The sequence below is a fragment of the Hemitrygon akajei genome, chromosome 14, assembly GCF_048418815.1.
Source record: "Hemitrygon akajei chromosome 14, sHemAka1.3, whole genome shotgun sequence".
In the NCBI taxonomy this organism is placed as follows: Eukaryota; Metazoa; Chordata; class Chondrichthyes; order Myliobatiformes; family Dasyatidae; genus Hemitrygon; species Hemitrygon akajei.
This window is the reverse complement of record NC_133137.1, coordinates 51,281,265-51,298,799: the sequence shown is the minus strand read 5'-3', so window position 1 is coordinate 51,298,799 and position 17,535 is coordinate 51,281,265. Positions and strand designations below refer to the sequence as shown.

Genomic DNA, 17,535 nt, shown 5'->3' with positions numbered 1-17,535 from the left:
TTAAACCCATGCACTCTATTTTTGAGTGCTCCATCCCTGGAGAAAAGACTGTGTATATATATATTCCTCATGATTTTATACACCTCTATTAGATCACCCCTCAGTTTCCTACTTTCCAAGGAATAAAGTCCTTATAGCTTATAGTCGTTATAACTCCCTATACTGAACTTCAGGACAATTCAGAAACTGGAGACTGCCAGAAGAGAAGTGTTATTCCTTGCCGAACCCAACAACTAGTAGATCTAACATCAAGGCCACTGTCTCCCTAAATATGAAGTGTTGAAGATATTCTTCACCCTACACTGGTTTGTGTTGAAATAAAACAGTGGAAAATGCTGGAAATACACAGATGGTCAGGCCTCATTGGTGAGAAGCGAAAAAGAGAAAACTTTTCTGGTCAAGGACGTCTCATCAGGACTGGGAAGGAGAGAAAGGAAAACTTGTTCTGGTGGGAGTGGAGGATGTTATGATGGCGTGACCATGGGGATAAGCTGTAAACAAGGTTACTTGGTCAATGAGTGAAGGGGAGCAGTTGGAGAATGAGAACACAGCAACAAGATGTAGGAATGGTGAAATGCGGAGCAGGAGGATGTGCCCGGCAGGTCAGACATGGAACGTCCTCCACTCCCGGAGAGAAAAGCTGAACTAATATCACAGACAATATGATGTACTGTAACTAATATGACTGGTACAGATAGAAATCAAGGTACCTAAGCAACACACTAAATGCTGGAGGAACTCATCAGGTCAGGCAGCATATGTGGAGACGATGTTTCAGGCCAAGACCCTTCATCAGAATTGGAAAGGCAGGGGGAGGAAGCTAGAATAAGAAATCGTGGGGAGGGGAGGGAGTACAAGCTGGCCAGTCATAGGAGAAACTGGGTGAGGATGAAGGTTGATGAATGGGTAGGAGACGATGAAGTGAGAAGCTGGGAAGTGATAGGTGGAAGAGTGAGACGAAGGAATCTGAGAGGAAAGGAGAGTGGACTGTGGGCGAAAGGGGAGGAGGAGGGCCACAAGGTGGAGCTGATGAGCAAGTGAAGAGAAGAGAAAGGTTAAGAGGGGAGCCAGAATGGGGACCGGTAAAAGAGAGAATAGAGAGGGGGAAAACATTTCCGGAAATTGGAGAAATCGATTTGCATGCTGTTAGGTCGGAAGCTACCCAGACAGAATATGAGGTGCTTCTCCTTCACCCTGAGAGTGACTTCAACTTGGCAGTAGAGGAGGGCATGGACTTATGTGTTGGACTGGGAATGGGAAGTAGAATTAAAGTGGTTGGCCACTGAGAAAGCCCGACATGCTGTATCACTGCGTGGTGTGGAAACTGTACTGCAGCAGACAGGAAGGTTGCAGATGGGTAGTCAAAACTTCCCAATATGTCACTGGCACCAGCCTACCCACCATCAACGACATAGATACAGAAAGGTTCTAGGTGGTTAACGAAGCAGTCCCCCAATTTACGTCAGGTCTCACTGATGTAAAGGAGGCCACACCAGGAGCACCAGAAACAGTAGATGACCCCGACAGACTCATGGGTGAAGTGTCACTTCAACTGGAGGGACAGCTTGGGGCCCTGAAGGGAGGAGATGCAAGGGCAGGTGTAGCAGGGGCAAGAACCAGGAGAGAGATCGGGGAGGGACAAGTTGTTTACAATATATATTAATGATTTAGACGAGGGAATTAAATGCAGCATCTCCAAGTTTGCGGCTGACACGAAGCTGGGCGGCAGTGTTAGCTGTGAGGAGGATGCTAAGAGGATGCAGGGTGACTTGGATAGGTTAGGTGAGTGGGCAAATTCATGGCAGATGCAATTTAATGTGGATAAATGTGAGGTTATCCACTTTGGTTGCATGAACAGGAAAACAGATTATTATCTGAATGGTGGCCAATTAGGAAAAGGGGAGGTGCAGTGAGACCTGGGTGTCATTGTACACCAGTCATTGAAGGTGGGCATGCAGGTACAGCAGGTGGTGAAAAAGGCAAATGGTATGTTGGCATTCATAGCAAGAGGATTTGAGTACAGGAGCAGGGAGGTTCTACCGCAGTTGTACAAGGCCTTGGTGAGACCACAGCTGGAGTATTGTGTGCAGTTTTGGTCCCCTAATCTGAGGAAAGACATTCTTGCCATAGAGGGAGTACAAAGAAGGTTCACCAGATTGATTCCTGGGATGGCAGGACTTTCATATGAAGAAAGACTGGATCGACTAGGCTTATACTCGCTGGAATTTAGAAGATTGAGGGGGGATCTTATTGAAACGTATAAAATTCTAAAGGGATTGGACAGGCTAGATGCAGGAAAATTGTTTCCGATGTTGGGGAAGTCCAGAACGAGGGGGTCACAGTTTAAGGATAAAGGGGAAACCTTTTAGGACCGAGATGAGGAAAAACAGAGAGTGGTGAATCTGTGGAATTCTCTGCCACAGGAAACAGTTGAAGCCAGTTCATTGGCTATATTTAAGAGGAAGTTAGATATGGCCCTTGTGGCTAAAGGGATCAGGGGGTATGGAGAGAAAGCAGGTACAGGGTTCTGAGTTGGATGATCAGCCATGATCATACTGAATGGCGGTGCAGGCTCGAAGGGCGGAATGGCCTACTCCTACACCTATTTTCTATGTTTTTATGAGTGAACCAAGTTACCTTAAGTTATAGAATTCATCATCAAATCTAGAAGACTGCAACATGCTCAAATGGAAGTTGAGCCATATCACCTGTGATGTAGATATGTACATGCTCCATGTTAGACGGCCAAAGCCATGTGGTTAACACAGCTCCCTCTCTCCCCTTTCACCTCTGCAGAGCATTTCCATGAGAACCTGGAGTAGTGGGAGGCATTCTCGCTCTTTGAGCTTGTCATTCAAAGGCAACCTTGCCTCCATTTCCTTACACTTTCCCCATAATCCTGTCAACACGTACAAAAGCTGGATGAACTCAGCAGGTTGGGCAGCATCCGTGGAAATGAGCAGTCAACGTTTCGGGCTGAGACCCTTCATCAGGACTGAAGAAGGAGGGGACATGGGCCCTACAAAGAAGGTGGGGGGAGGGTGGAAGGTGCCAGGTGAAAAACCAATCAGAGGAAAGATCAAGGGGTGGGGGAGGGGAAGCAGGGAGGAGATAGACAGGAGAGGTGAAGAAGGAATGTAAGGGGAAAGCACTATGGGTAGTAGAAGAAGGCAGAGTCATGAGAGAGGTGATAGGCAGCTAGAAGAGGAGGCAGAGTGAAAGTGGGATGGGGGCAGGGAGAGGGAGGGAATTACCAGAAGTTGGAGAATTCGATGTTCATACCAAGGGGCTGGAGACTACCCAGACGGTATATGAGGTGTTGCTCCTCCAACCTGAGTTTGTCTCATCATGGCAGTAGAGGAGGCCATGTATGGACATATCCGAATGGGAATGTGAAGCAGATTATGGGTCGCCATAACCCTGTGATTTCCCCCATGCATCCTTCTTTGTTCTGGGGTGAGGAAGCAAAGAAATTGCCCTCCTTGTGGTCTGGATTACTTCAGAGATCAGGATAGACTGAGCAATGAGTTACGAGATGGGGCCAGTGATTAGAGAAATGAATGCACAGGGATGTTGGATCTGGAGATAAAGTTGTCCCAAAGATAGCTCGGAAGTCAGGAATGAGGTACAAATCTTACGGTTTTATCTGTTCTATTGTATGAGCAGTAGAGGGCATCCCAGCAAGCTGCATCACTGTGTGGTATGGAAACTGCACTGCAACAGACAGGAAGGCTCAACAATCGGTGGTCAAAACTGCCCAATGTGTCATTGGCACCAGCCTACCCACCATCAAGGCATAGATACAGAGAGGTTCTAGGAAAAGGCCAGCAATATCATGAAGGATCCCACCTAGTCCTGCTCATGGACTGTTTATCCTACTCCCATCAGGGAAGAGGTGACGTAGATTCCATACTAGGACCACCACTCAAAAAACAGTTATTACCCCAAACAGTAGGTCTGATCAACACCTCGACTCACTAACCAACCCCACCACTACTTTATCATTTCCTGTCAGAGTCAGCTTGTGTACAGACACCCCTGTACCGAGCATCACTTGATGGAAGCGCAATCATTTGAAGTATATGTCATCTTAGGTCTGATTGCTCCCTATGCGACTCCCTCGTCCATTTGTCCCTCCCCACAAATCTCCCTCCCAGCAGGTAATTATCCTTGCAAGGTGAACAAGTGCCACACCTGCCCCTACACCTCCTCCATCACTGCCACTCAGGATTCAAACAGTCCTTCCAGCTAAGGTGACACTTCACTTGTGAATCTGTTGTGTATCCAGTGCTCCTGGTGTACATGAGCGTCAATCTCTCAAACTGCTGGCAACGACCCATCTCCCTTCACCATTCCCCACCACCTTCTCCTTCGCCATTTATCTCCTTACCTATCCATCACCTCCCTCTGTTGCTCCTCCTCCCTTCCCTTCTTCCATGGCCTTCTGTCCTCTCCTATCAGATTCCCCCTTCTCCAACCCTGTTTCACTTTTACCCATCAACTTCCCATCTCCTTACTTCACCCCTCCCCTCTCACCTATCACTTACTACCTTGTGTTTCTTCCTCTCCCACCCCCACCTTCTTCTCTGACTTCTCATCTTTTTTTCTCCAGTCCTGATGAAGGGTCTCAGCCCAAAACATTGACGGTTTACTCTTTTCCATGGATGCTGCCTGGCCTGCTGAGTTCCTCCAGCGTTCTATGTGTGTTGCTCAGATTTCCAGCGTCTGCAGATTTTCTCATGTAAGCCATCTTATGCATTTACATTTATTGTGGTTTTTGTTTATTAACGTGTTATTTATCTTAGTGTGTTTTTTATATGCTGCCTCGAATGCTGAGTAACAATTATTTCATTTCCCTTCACACGGACAGGTCAGACAGGGTCAGCCTGCACCAGCAAGCAAGGCAGAGAACAAAGGAACTGTAGCTGGCTGTACCAGTGACTGGCTACAATTAACCGACTTTAACAAGGGAACATCAGTAAACTGTTTGCTTTTATACTGCAGACCAGGTACTGACTGAATCACACATTAGCTTTGCAGACAGAGAAACTATAACTATAGAACCAAATACACTGCAAGTAACTAAGAGTCTACACACCAATCGCTGAGTATAAAAACATATAAGCAAAAGTAAAGAAAGCTAAAACTGCAATGAAAAATGCAATAAAGGCAAAAATATGGACCTTAATCTGAAAATAGGTAGAGCAGAAACCAGAGGGTTGGATGTCCATTGAGGACAATGTAGAGTCTGAGTGAGAAGCCTTTTGGATCTTGGAAAATTTGCTAAAGAGGAAGGGTTGGATTGATGAGAGGGGCATCAATACAAAAGGAAGATAGTGTCTGAGGGATAAATGGTTTATTATAGCAGACCTTGATGAGGTTCTAGTCTGTGGAAAGGCAAGAGTGACCAACACGGGTGATTATCCCAGCTTGTTACCACACTTTGCTTCAGCAACAGCACATCTTGAACAGCCCAGCCAATGTCTTTCATTACCCAGAGCTCCCCACCCTCCAAACATATCCAGCTCAGGCAAGGGCAGTGCAAGCAGACATTGTATGCGCTATCTATACGAACACTTACGTTCTTTGAAGGCTTCCTCAAGACGTCACCCACGCCACCTCCATTCCGCAACCCCTGGTTTAATACTGTAACGATGCACCTTAGCAGCGTGTCACAGGTTTGTTCTAGCATGGTATCATCTTGGTCCTCTGTTGGAAAACAAGAATATTTCTTTACTTGCAGGTGCATTTTAAAGATTTTCCAGATGAAATCCTGTAGACCTCTTTCTTGGGCCCCAGTTATTAGTTTCAGCCATTCATACAGTCATAGAGCACTGCAGAACAAAAATAGGCCTATCTAGTCTGTGCAGAACTGTTATTCGGCCTTGTCCCTCAACCAACACCTGGACTAAAGATCTCTATACCCTTCCCATTCCAATCTTCTCTTGAATGTTGCAATCAAACCTATATTCATCAATTCCACTGGTAGCTCATCTCACACTCAGTGAAGAAATTTCCCTTCAGTTACTTCACTTGTCACCCTTAACCCATGACCTCTAGTTGTAGTTTCACCCAACCTCAGTGGAAAAAGTCTGTTTGCATTTACTCTAACTCTTCATGATTTTTTTACCTCTATCAAATCTCCTTTAATTCTACTGTGCTCCAGGGAATAAAGTCCTAACTTATTCAACGTTTCCCTATAACTCAGGTCCTCAAATCCTGGCCACATCCCTGTACGTTTTCTCTGTGCAGAGAATCTTCTCTGTACTCAGAGAACCATACAGCACAGAAGAAGGCCCTTCAGCCCATTTTGTCTATGCAGCCCATTTGAGATCATCCCTTTTGCCAACGTTTGATCAATTCTCTCCAAACTTCTCCTGTTTGTTCAAATACCTTCTAAATGTTGTGGTTATACCTGCCTGGATTACTTCCTCTAGCAGTTTGTTTCAGAGATGCCACGTTCTGTGTGAGGTAGTTGCCTCTCTGGTTCCGATTGAGTCACTCCCCTCCTGCCCTCCAGTTTTTGATTCCCCAACTCTGGGGAAAAGACAGAGTGCATCCACCATGTCCACGCCATGTACCTCTCTATAAACTTACTTCTCCAACTCCTACACTCCAGGCAATGGTATCCTAGCCTGTCCAGACTCTCCCTATAACCCAGTCCTAGCAACATTTTGGTAAATATTTTCTGCACTCTCTCCTATAACAAGGTGATCAAACCTGAACGAGTGTGTCCTGAGCAAACTCTAACGAACGAGTTCCTAAGTGAGCAATGGTGAGCAGCCCCTCGGTTACGAGGTGACTGCGTTATTCACAGTGACTGCTAAGCAGTAATGAAAGTGGCATGTAAAGAGGGCGATTGACCCAATTGCACAACGTCAATACTTGTCTACCAGAAGTGTAACTCCAACAATAAATGTAAATAAGAAGTGAAAGGCTGAGGAGAGCTTTAATTTCAGTTGGAGGGGTAGAGAGTTGATCACTGGCCTGGTTTATGCACGAGGTTGGGATAAGGAATTTAAGAATGATCCCAAATCCAATGAATGGATTAGGATTCTTTTAGGAGTTTGGCTATTCTAACTCCCAAGAGACAACACTTATCCTGTAAAGCGTAGCCGTGTGATAGCAAGACCTTCTGTAATCCTGACAAGACCACACACATCAAGCTGTCTGCGTGAGATGCCAATGACACGACTGTGGTTGGCAGATTCTCAGATAGCGACGAGGAGGCGTTCAGGAGTGAGGTAGGTTGGCTAGAGGAGTGGTATCACAACAGTAAATTTGCACTCAGTGTCAGCAAGACCAAGCAATTGATTGTGGATTTCAGGAAGGGGAAATCAGAACACACACCAGTCATTTTTGAGGGTCAGTGGTGAAGCAGCTTCAGGTTCCTGGGTGTCAACATCCTGGGCCCTACAACTTGGGGTAATCATTAAGAAGGCACCTGAATGGCTGTACTTCATTAGTAGTTTGAGTATGTCACCAAAGACTTGCAAATATGCAGAGTGAGTATTCTGACTGGTCGCATCACTGTCTGGTACGGTGACTCCAATGCACAGGATCGAAAGAGACCGCAGAGGGTTGTACAGTCAGCCAGTTCCATCACAGGCACGACCCTCCACCTCATCAATGGCATCTTCAAAAGGCGGTGTCTCAAGAAGACGACATCCATCATTAAGGGCCCAATAATAACGATCAGGGTTATGTCTTCTCATCAACACCATCAAGGAGGAGATGCGGGAAGTTTTAGGAACAGCTTCTTCCCCTCTGCTATCAGATTCATGAACAGCCTATGAACATAAGCTCGTCATTCATGACTTGCACAATTTATTTTATTTTTTTGTAACTTATCGTAATTTTTTAAAGTTTTGCACTATACTGCTTCCACAAATCAACATTTATCTCAGTGATAGTAACCCGGATTCTGCAACCATTGGCCTCATGTACCACAACCCCCAACCCCCCACCACCTGCAACATCTGCAAAAGCACTCGCTGAAGTCTAGACAACACAGTCCTCATTCATCACAGGAGGTCCAACATGAATCCTCTGGGTTGCTCTTTACACTCACACAGCAGATAAATCCCTAACTGACAAATAAATTCCACTTTCAGACACAAACATCTGTTATCAGAACTTTGAGATCTTTGTTGGATTAGTGGGACCATTAATATAAACAGTGTATTTAGATCCTTCTACAAAAGTCAATAAACCAGCTTATTTGGTGATTTTTTGTCATAGAGCTACTCCTTTCACAGGGAGTTGGACAGGTACGTGGATCGGAAAGATTTAGAGATATGTGGCCAGGGAGATAGCTCAGCTTGCATTTTGGTCAGCACGGACAAGTTGGGCTGAAGGGTGTGCTGTGCTGACTCTATATCTCCATGGCACTACCACCCACCAGCGCTGTTATCTACTCATGGGTGAGGTTTTGCTGATGCATTTCACTGCATGTTTCAATGTTCCAAAGTACATGTAACACATAAACAAAGCCATGCTAATCTTTTACTGCCAGTATCACCTAAGCCCATGGTTGCTGCATTCAGAAGGACACCGGGTACATGGGAACATCTTCATTTCAAGGGCTATTTCAAGTCACGCACCATCCAGGCTTGGAAACGCATTCCCATCTCTTCGGAACAGTTGGATCTAAATCCAGGAACTCACTACTAATGCAGACAGCATGGAGGTAGCTCACTTCCAACTTCTCAAAAGAAGCTGGGTTAGGTGTTAGGTGTTGGTCTTGTTGGAAACACCCATATCCTGAGTATTGTCACCTTCAGGAAATATTGTGCATCATGGAAATCTCAAACAAAATCACGAAATTCTGGGAAAAAACTTCAACCAATCAAACAATAATTGCAGAGAGACCAGAAAAATTAACACAAGCAAATTTGCAGGTGCTGGAAATCTGGAGCAACATACACAACATGCTGGAGGAACTCAGCAAATTAGGCAGCATCTATGGAGGGGTGTATACAATTGACGTTTTGGGCCAAGATCCTCCATCAGGGTCTCAGCCTGAAGCGCTGACTGTTTATTCCTCTCCACAGATGCTGTTTTTTGCTGAGACAGGGATAATGTATCAGACTGACATTGGAAGGTCGGCATTCCCTGGGAATTCATTATGTCTTAAAGAGTACGTGATGATTTTCCCCTCTGGATAAAATCACATGAAAATCTGTGTTAAACTTTTTCATGCAAAGAGGAACTCTAACCTACAGCTCATGATATCACATGTGCATTTGTTAGTAAAGAGATTTAGTAGATGGGAAAGATCAGGCAGAAAGGATGTGGGACACAGCAATGCATCAAATATTTCTTGCTTTCCTCAAAAAGCAAAAATGCAACAGCAGTTATATAATAAGACTTAGATATGACCAAAAGACATCACAAGATGCCTCTCCTTATGAACACTCCCCTATATCCAGTTTGCTTCCTCAGTTTCTTGACCAAGCCTCTCCTCAAATTAGCCGAAATAATGAAGATGGATGCTGCCTTGGTTCTGAAAAGGTATTAGCTGTATACTCTATCTATGCCTTTCATAACATTTTAAACTTCTGTCAGGTCTCTTCTCAGACGCTGCCAAACAATCTAAGTTTGTCCACACAGTCCTTGTAGCACACACTCTCTAATCCATGCAACATCCCGGTAAACCTCTTCAAAGCCATCACACCCTTCCTATAACAAAGCTTCCAGAACTCAATGCAATACTCCAGATATAACCTAACTAGAGTTTTACAAAGCTGGAACATACACTCATTGGCCACTGTACACCTGCTCTTTATTGTGAGTATCTAATCAGCCAATAACGTGGCAACAAATCAATGCACAAAAGCATGTAGACATGGTCAGGAGGTTCAGTTGTTCAAATCAAGCATTAGAATGGGTAAAAGTGGAATGATTGTTGATGCCACATGGGGTAGTTTGAGTATCTCAGAAACTGCAGTTCTCCTGCGATTTTCACACACAACAGTCTCTGGAGTTTACAGAGAATGGTACGAGAAACAAATCATTCAGTGAGCGACAGTTCGCTTGTTAATGACAGAGAGAGGAGAATGGCCAGGCTGGCACAAGCTGACAAGAAGGCAACAGTAACTCATATTGCAACAGTTGTGTGTAAAAGAGCATCTCTGAACATAGAACACATGGAATATTGAAGTGGATGGGCTACAGCAGCAGAAGACCACAAATATATACTCAGTGGCCACGTGATTTGGTGTTTGAGGTACCTAATAAAATGGCCGCACAATGTAACTTTCTGATTCTTGAACTCAAAGCCTCAGTGAATAAAAGCTAGCATGCCTTATTTACCACTCTATTGACTTGTTCAGCCATTTTCAGGGAGCTATGAACTCGAACCTCAAGATCCTTCTGTACACCGACAACATTGTTGAAGGTTTTAGGAAGTTAAACCCAAAGGGAATGGTGAAATCAGCCATGATTTTGTTGAATGCAGAGGCAGCCCGAAGGAGATGAAAGGCCTAGCCAAGTCCTTATGCAAGCAATGGGTGTTGCTGTTGTGTGTACTAACCTGTAGGTGCAACAGACAAAAGAGAACAGTTCTCCCGGCACACTTGCTCCTTACTGTTCCAAGATGAGCTGTATCTGTCCTGTTGATCTGCACAAAACAAACACAGGGTGAGACTGCATTTTAATTTGTCCTTGGCTTAAAGGTGTCAATGCTAACCAGTATTTTATTGGGAGGGAACCTTTAATATCTCACAGGACAATGCACTCAATTCATGGAAAGAAGTGGAGTCACCTGATAGAGAAGTCTTGTTCTTCATCAGTCGGTCAACCTCCACGATGAAGTCATCTTGCAGAAAGAGGAATCCCACAATGGAGAAGAGGTAGACAAGGATGAGAGCCAGTGCTGCTGTCAGGAGGATGGATCGACCATTGCGTGTGACACTTTGTATTACATTAAGCAATGTTTCTTGCCTGTGGATCAAGTCAAACAGCTGGGAAAAATAATAAGAAGTTATTCAATTAATTATAATGAGAAGAACACACATGGAAGTAATGGAAACTAAACGATTTTATCAAACAAGTGATAGAACATGATAGAACTCTTAACAAGTCTGCTGAATAAGGTACATCCAGGAAGAGACATAAATACAAAAGATTCTGCTGATGCTGGAAATCCAGAGCAATACACACTAAATGCTGGAGGAACTCAGCATCTATAGAGAGGAATAAACAGTCAACGTTTCAGGCTGAGATTTTCCATCAAAGCTGGAAAGTAAGGGGGAAGAAGCCAAATTTAGAAGGTGGGGAAGGTGCTGGAGTACAAACTGGCAGGTGCATAACCACAGGAGTCTCTGCAGATCCCATTCCCCTCTTTCCACCTTCTTTTCCTTAAAATGCTTCCCCCCCCCCCCCCATGGTGTGTACATAGAATACGGAACTGAGAACACTATGGCACAGTACAGGCCCCTCAGCCACGATGTTGTGCTGAACTTTTTACTGACACAAAGATCAGTTTCACCCTTCCTTCTTACATAGGTTTTCTTTTTTCCATCATCCGTGTGGCTATATAAGTGTTTCTTAAATGACCCTGATGTATCTGCCTCTACCACCAGCCTTGGCAGGGTGTTCCACACACCCACCAATCTCTGTGTAAAAAAAACTACTTCTGAATCCTCCCCCACTACACTTTCCCCTCATCACCTTAAAATTATGACCCCTGGCCACTTCTGCCCTGGGAAAAAAAGCCACTCGCTATCCACTTGATCTATGCCTCTTATCGTCTTGGGAATCCTGTCAACTCCCCCAGGGTCTACCACTCACCTACACTGGGTGCCAATTAGCCCACTGACCTGTGTGTCTTTAGGTTGTGAGAGGAAACCTGGTGTCTGGGGGAAAATCTACCCAGTCACAGGGAGAGTGTGCAAACTCCACACAGACAGAACCCGAGATCGGGATTGAACCCGGGTCTCTGGGGTTGTGAGACAGCAGCTCTGCCACTGTGGTGTGATCCAGAATACAGGCACTAGATCTCACTTTTGGGAAAAACTTACAGCCTCCTCCTGTCTGTGCGAACTTCATAAATGAGAACCATCCAGAGGGTCAGATTATCACTTACCAGGAAACTGTAGAAAAACTCATGAACAAAGAGACCCAACACGCAGACAACAACGTAGAGCACGTGATATAGAAACTCTACATCCATGACCACTGCTTTGTAACCACGGGTGAATGTTCCACGATTCCCAACAAAACTGACCAAGAACACGATTTTATTGCACAGCTAAAGAAAATAAGAGAATATGATTTCAGTAAATGCAAGGAATTTCCACTTGTAGTTTACTGCAAACTACCTTGTCACTTCAGTTTCATAAATACAAGAGGTTCTGCAGATGCTGGAAATCTTGAACAAAATGCTGGAGGAACTCAGCAGGTCTGGCAGCATTCACGGGGGTGGTGGAGGGGGGTCGCAATAAGCAGTTGATGTTTCGGGCTAACACTGTCACTGCAAGGCTGCTTGTTACTTAGTTTAGTACAATATCATAGCACAAGTATCAAAAGAATTTCTCTTGTGCCCCCATAGTGAGCCTGCAAAACTGGTAGCCTCTGTTTCAGGAAGACACTGGTCCTGATTACTAAGATAGCTTTTGTTCTGCTTGTCAGTTTCCAAAGTAACCCTTAAGAGTTTTTCAGGCTCACTATGGGGGCACACGAGAAATTCTTTCAATACTTGTGCTGAAATTGTGTTACAACCAATTCAGTTCGTGTAATACTAATAGTGTTTCTTAATTTGAATTACAGAAACGTGTGTTCTAGCAGAGCTACCTGTATGATTGAAGAGGTGTATATGGACTAAAAACAGACAATTAATAAAGTGCATGTAATCATAGTCATCAGGATAGAAGGCAACAGGAAGCCAAGAGTAAAAGTGACAGGGTGTTCTTCAGACTGCGAGAAATACGCAGTGAAATTTCACGTGAGCCAGCGCTGGGATCAGAAGCAGAATCAGGATCAAATTTCTTATCACTGACATATGTTGTGGGATTTATTGTTTTGCAGCAGCAGTACTGTGTGATACATAAAGAATTACTCCAAGTTAAAATAAGAAATAAAAATAAGTGGTGCAAAAAGAGAGCAAAAAGTGAGGTAACGTTCATGGTCCATTTAGAAATTTGATGGCCGAGGGGAAGAAATTGTTCCTAGAAAGTTGACTGTTTGTCTTCTCCCTGATGGTAGCAAGGAGAAGAGGGCATGTTCTGGATGGTGAGGATCCTTAACGATGGATTTTCAACTTCCTTACCGGTAGAGGACAATCTGTGCAGATCAGAAGCAACATGTCCGCCTTGCTGACAATTAACACTGGTGCACCTCAGGGACCTTGAGGAGATACAGACCGGATGCATGGGGTGGCAGGATAGGCAGTGGGTGAGACTTATCGCTGAGAAATGTTTGGGCTTAGCAAGGAAGAAAGAGCTGGAATAACATAAAGCAGAGGGATCAATTTGAAAAGGGGTGCAGGAACAGAGAGACCTGGGGCCAAGAGACAGACCCTGCCCTAGGGTTAGAGGTCTGTCCTGGGGTTGGAGGACAGCATATGTGTGTCGGTGGGAGGGAGGAGCAGGGCTTGTTCTGGTAATGCTGCGTTGTTGTGTGGTTCTGCTGAGTGTTGTGGGCGTGCTATGCTGGCACCAGAATGTGTGGCAACATGTGTGGGCTGTCCTCAGCACACCCGTGTTCTGAAACCCAGCCCCAGGACAGGATCTGTCTCTGGGCCTTAGATCTCTCCTTTTCGAACATGTTGGCTATTAACACAAACAACACATTCCATGTGATAAGTAAATTTTAATCTTGAATCTTGTTGGCATTTAAATGCAGCTGGAAAAGTGTGTGAAAGGGAAGAACTTACGGGACTGTGGGAGAGGGAGGGCAATTAGAGCTGGCTGCATTACCCCTCCAATGAAGCAGTGGGAAGAATGGACACCCTCTGTGCCGTAACCATCTACGATTCTGTGAGCTATGTTGAAGTAATTGTTTCCATTAACATCTAACTGCATTGAGGTAATTTCTGTGACAATGTATTTATACTTACATTGAGAGCACCCAAGAGTATCAGCGTTGGTGCCAGCCCGATCGTGTATATAAACCGGAACATTACTGACACAGTAAATAGTCTTATTCCATGAGGTTTTGGTATGAGGATAAGCAAGACAGTGCAAACTATGACCACTACCCAGAGCAGCAGCGAGAACAGGGGTGAAATGGTACCTGTAAAGAGGGGAAGAACAGTGAGGTCATTGCGCGCTGAGGTCGAGCAGGAATTAATGACCACAGTGAATAACACTGCGAATGGTTTAAAGCAATGTATTGTATATCATAAATCAGAGTTTTTAAAAATCACTTCATTTATAACTCAATGAAATACTTTCTTGCCTATTTGTCCATCCCATGAAGTCCACCATTAATCTCCCCAGAGCTCACTGTGTCTCGCAAGGTTTTCATCATCTGCAGATTTGGAAAATCTGCCCTGTACACACAAGTCCAGCCAATATGTGCAGTGGGTTACGGTCAACTGGGACACATCGAGACAAGTACATTTTGGCCCAATTGTCCGGAGTTTCACGGAAATAGTTTAAAAAGTTTTTTTTAAAAAGTCAAACTACTGTTTAACTGAGTAACAATTTATGTACTGAATTTAAATGAAATACAGAACAAATTAGAACACCACCAATATTATAAAACTGCGTATTAGCTGCTAATAGTTATCAACAGAGGAACTCATCTCGTGTTTGCTGCCGTGTTCTTTAGGTTGACTGTAAATGAACAAAATCATTGCAGACACCTAGTGCAGATAATAGACTGCCTTCACACAATTTTTTCGATGATTGCAACCTCCAAATCTTTATTTTCATGATTGTGTTTCCTTCAAATTCTTCACACTTCCTAACTTGTTCAAGTAGTGAAATTGTTTCATTTTCACTCCTAGCAAAACTGGCATCTCCAAGCCTGAATGCTTGAAGCCACAGTGAGCAAGACAATTCCAAGTTGTCTTGCTGTTTATTTCTCACCAGCTATCAGTGGCAAAAATCACTGCTTTTTGAAAACAAACATACACACAACTGATGCTATTTAAAAACTGTTCAACTCTAAACTCAGTGTAGTGTCTAATGGCTACACAAGTGTGTGTGACTGACAGTCGATAGGAACCGTTCGGCAACAACCCTGGTCTCAGTTTACTTACTTACTGATTTAGTGATACAGTGTGGAGAAGGCCCTCTGGCCTTTTGGGCCTTGCCGCTCTGACAACCCCACAGATCCAATTAACCATAACCTAATCAGGGATCAGCTTACAATGACCAATTAACCTGCCCGGTATGTCTTTGGACAGCAGAGCACCTTGGAAAATCCCTTGTATTCCACGGGGAGGATGTACAGAGAAGCCCTACAGAATGCCGCCAGAATCGAACTCTGAACTCTGGAACTCTAGCATAGCGCTAACCATAATGGCCACAAGTGGCATGGTGTCCAAAATAAACCAAGGGAATCCCAGTTATTCTCTTGATTAGTTCTGTTCTTTGAGAGTTGTCTCAAATAAATGACTGCCACACTTAAGCGAAGGCCCAGTTAACCGGAATCCACTGCATTATGAAAAGAAGCGGCTTTAGCTCCCCGCTGTGGACCTCAGGTAATTAGTGTTAACTCACCCTCATCACCGTCATCTCCAAATGGATAGAAAAGTGCGACAGCCAAGTTGATAAATACTGCAAAATTAAATGAAATATTTCCCCAGAGTGACATGTTTTTCGAGAACCAAAACAAGCCTGGATTATCTGAGAAGGAAACAGATCAGGGTTATTAATGCTGTCATGGCAGTGCTCATCTGACAGGGCTGAAGCTACAGAGTTTCATTTACATTTACTTTTATTTACGGATACAGTGTGGACAGGCCCTTCCAGCCCAACAAGCCATACCACTCAGCAACCCACAGATTTAACACTATCCTAATCACAGGACAATTTACAATGACCAATTAGCCTACTGACCAGTACATCTTTAAACTATGGAAGGAATCTGGAGCACCCGGAGGAAACGCACATGGTCACAGGGAGAACATACAATGTCCTTACAGATGGCGCCTGATTTGAACTCAAAACTCAAATGTCCCAAGCTGTCATAACATTGCATGAATTATGTAGAATGCATGGAAAGTGGTTCCTGCTACTAAACGAGGTCCTCTCAATTCCTCTCCTACCTACTTCATGAGCTTATCCTTCCATTCCTACCTCTCTCATACAGTTACCTAGCAACACCATTAATCTGTCAATGCTAGTTGTCCAGCCACTCCTATGGAAAGATATGTGTCCTAATTTCTTTTCTGGTTTTCTTGATGACTATCAAAAGCCTTAAGCAAGACATCATGAATCACTGTTGTTTGTGGATAACCAAAATTAAACATAAAGAATGTTGGAGATTCATGCATAACAAAATCTTGTCTGTAATTGTTAATGTAAATGACAACATGTCTTCCCAGCGCTTAGTAGATCTACATCCAGAGATCCCTTAATGTTGACGTGCAAGTCGATAGGGTTGCATGTTCCGTTGCCCTATGTTAGTCGAGATATTGAGTTCAAGAGCCGTGAGGTAATGTTGCAGCTCTATAAAACCCTGGTTAGACCACACTTGGAACATTGTGTTCAGTTCTTGTTGCCTCAGAGGAAGGATGTGGAAGCTTTGGAGAGAGTGTAGAGGAGACTGAATAGAATGTTCCCTGGAATAGAGGGCATGCCTCTTGAGGATAGCTTGAGAGAGCTTGGGCTTTTCTTCTGGGGCAAAGCAGGGTGACAGGTGACGATAAAGGTGTACAAGATGGTAAGAGACAAAGACTGAGTGGATAGCCAGAGACCTTTTCCCAGGGTGGAAATGATTCATCTGAGGGGGCATAAATTTAAGGTGATTGGAGGATATTATAGGTGGGATGTCAGAGGTAATTTTTTTACACAAAGAATGGAGAGTGTGTGGAGCACTTAGCCAGGAGTGAAGGTAGAGGCAGATACATTAGGGACATTTAAGAAACTCTTAAATAGGCTCATGGATGATAGAAAAATGGAGGTCTATGTAGGAGGAAGGGTTTAGATTGACCTTAGAGTAGGTAAAAATATGAGCACAACATTGCAGGACAAAAGACCTGTTCTATGTTCTATAAATTTAGCGCAGCTCCCCAGGATTAAAATGAAAACATTTACTTTTGATCTTCTTTTGCCAGATCATTTCATTGTAGAGATCCTCGGCTTGCTGGAAGAAATCGTTCACTTTGCTGCCCTGTTCATCCCTCTCAGTGGTGTTGAACACCTTCCATTTTGACTCGTGTGTGAGATACCCACAAATGCTCGGCACGGGGAAGACAATTTGCTCCATGGTTCGGTCGTGGCGCACAATCTGGTGATGGAAGATAATTCCTGTTAATGCAAACTCTTCTGCAGGACACACAGTTCACTTACAAGGGATAGTTCTCCCAGTCTGGCCCCATGCCAATTTAGTCCAACGCCAATGATTCTGACCGTTTCATTG

The 17,535-nt window shown here is 44.2% G+C and overlaps 1 protein-coding gene across 1 annotated transcript in view; it reads right to left on the bottom strand.

The window, feature by feature from the left end:
- The window catches only part of itpr2 (inositol 1,4,5-trisphosphate receptor, type 2), a 272,542-nt gene that overhangs the window by 22,267 nt on the left and 232,740 nt on the right, over positions 1 to 17,535 (bottom strand). The window contains exons 47-53 of the mRNA XM_073066048.1: positions 17,211 to 17,403; positions 15,672 to 15,797; positions 14,060 to 14,235; positions 12,089 to 12,253; positions 10,766 to 10,964; positions 10,535 to 10,621; positions 5,582 to 5,709 (exon numbers count right to left, since the gene is read on the bottom strand). Coding sequence (XP_072922149.1) covers positions 5,582 to 5,709; positions 10,535 to 10,621; positions 10,766 to 10,964; positions 12,089 to 12,253; positions 14,060 to 14,235; positions 15,672 to 15,797; positions 17,211 to 17,403 — 1,074 coding nt within the window. The remainder of the gene's footprint in view (positions 1 to 5,581; positions 5,710 to 10,534; positions 10,622 to 10,765; positions 10,965 to 12,088; positions 12,254 to 14,059; positions 14,236 to 15,671; positions 15,798 to 17,210; positions 17,404 to 17,535) is intronic.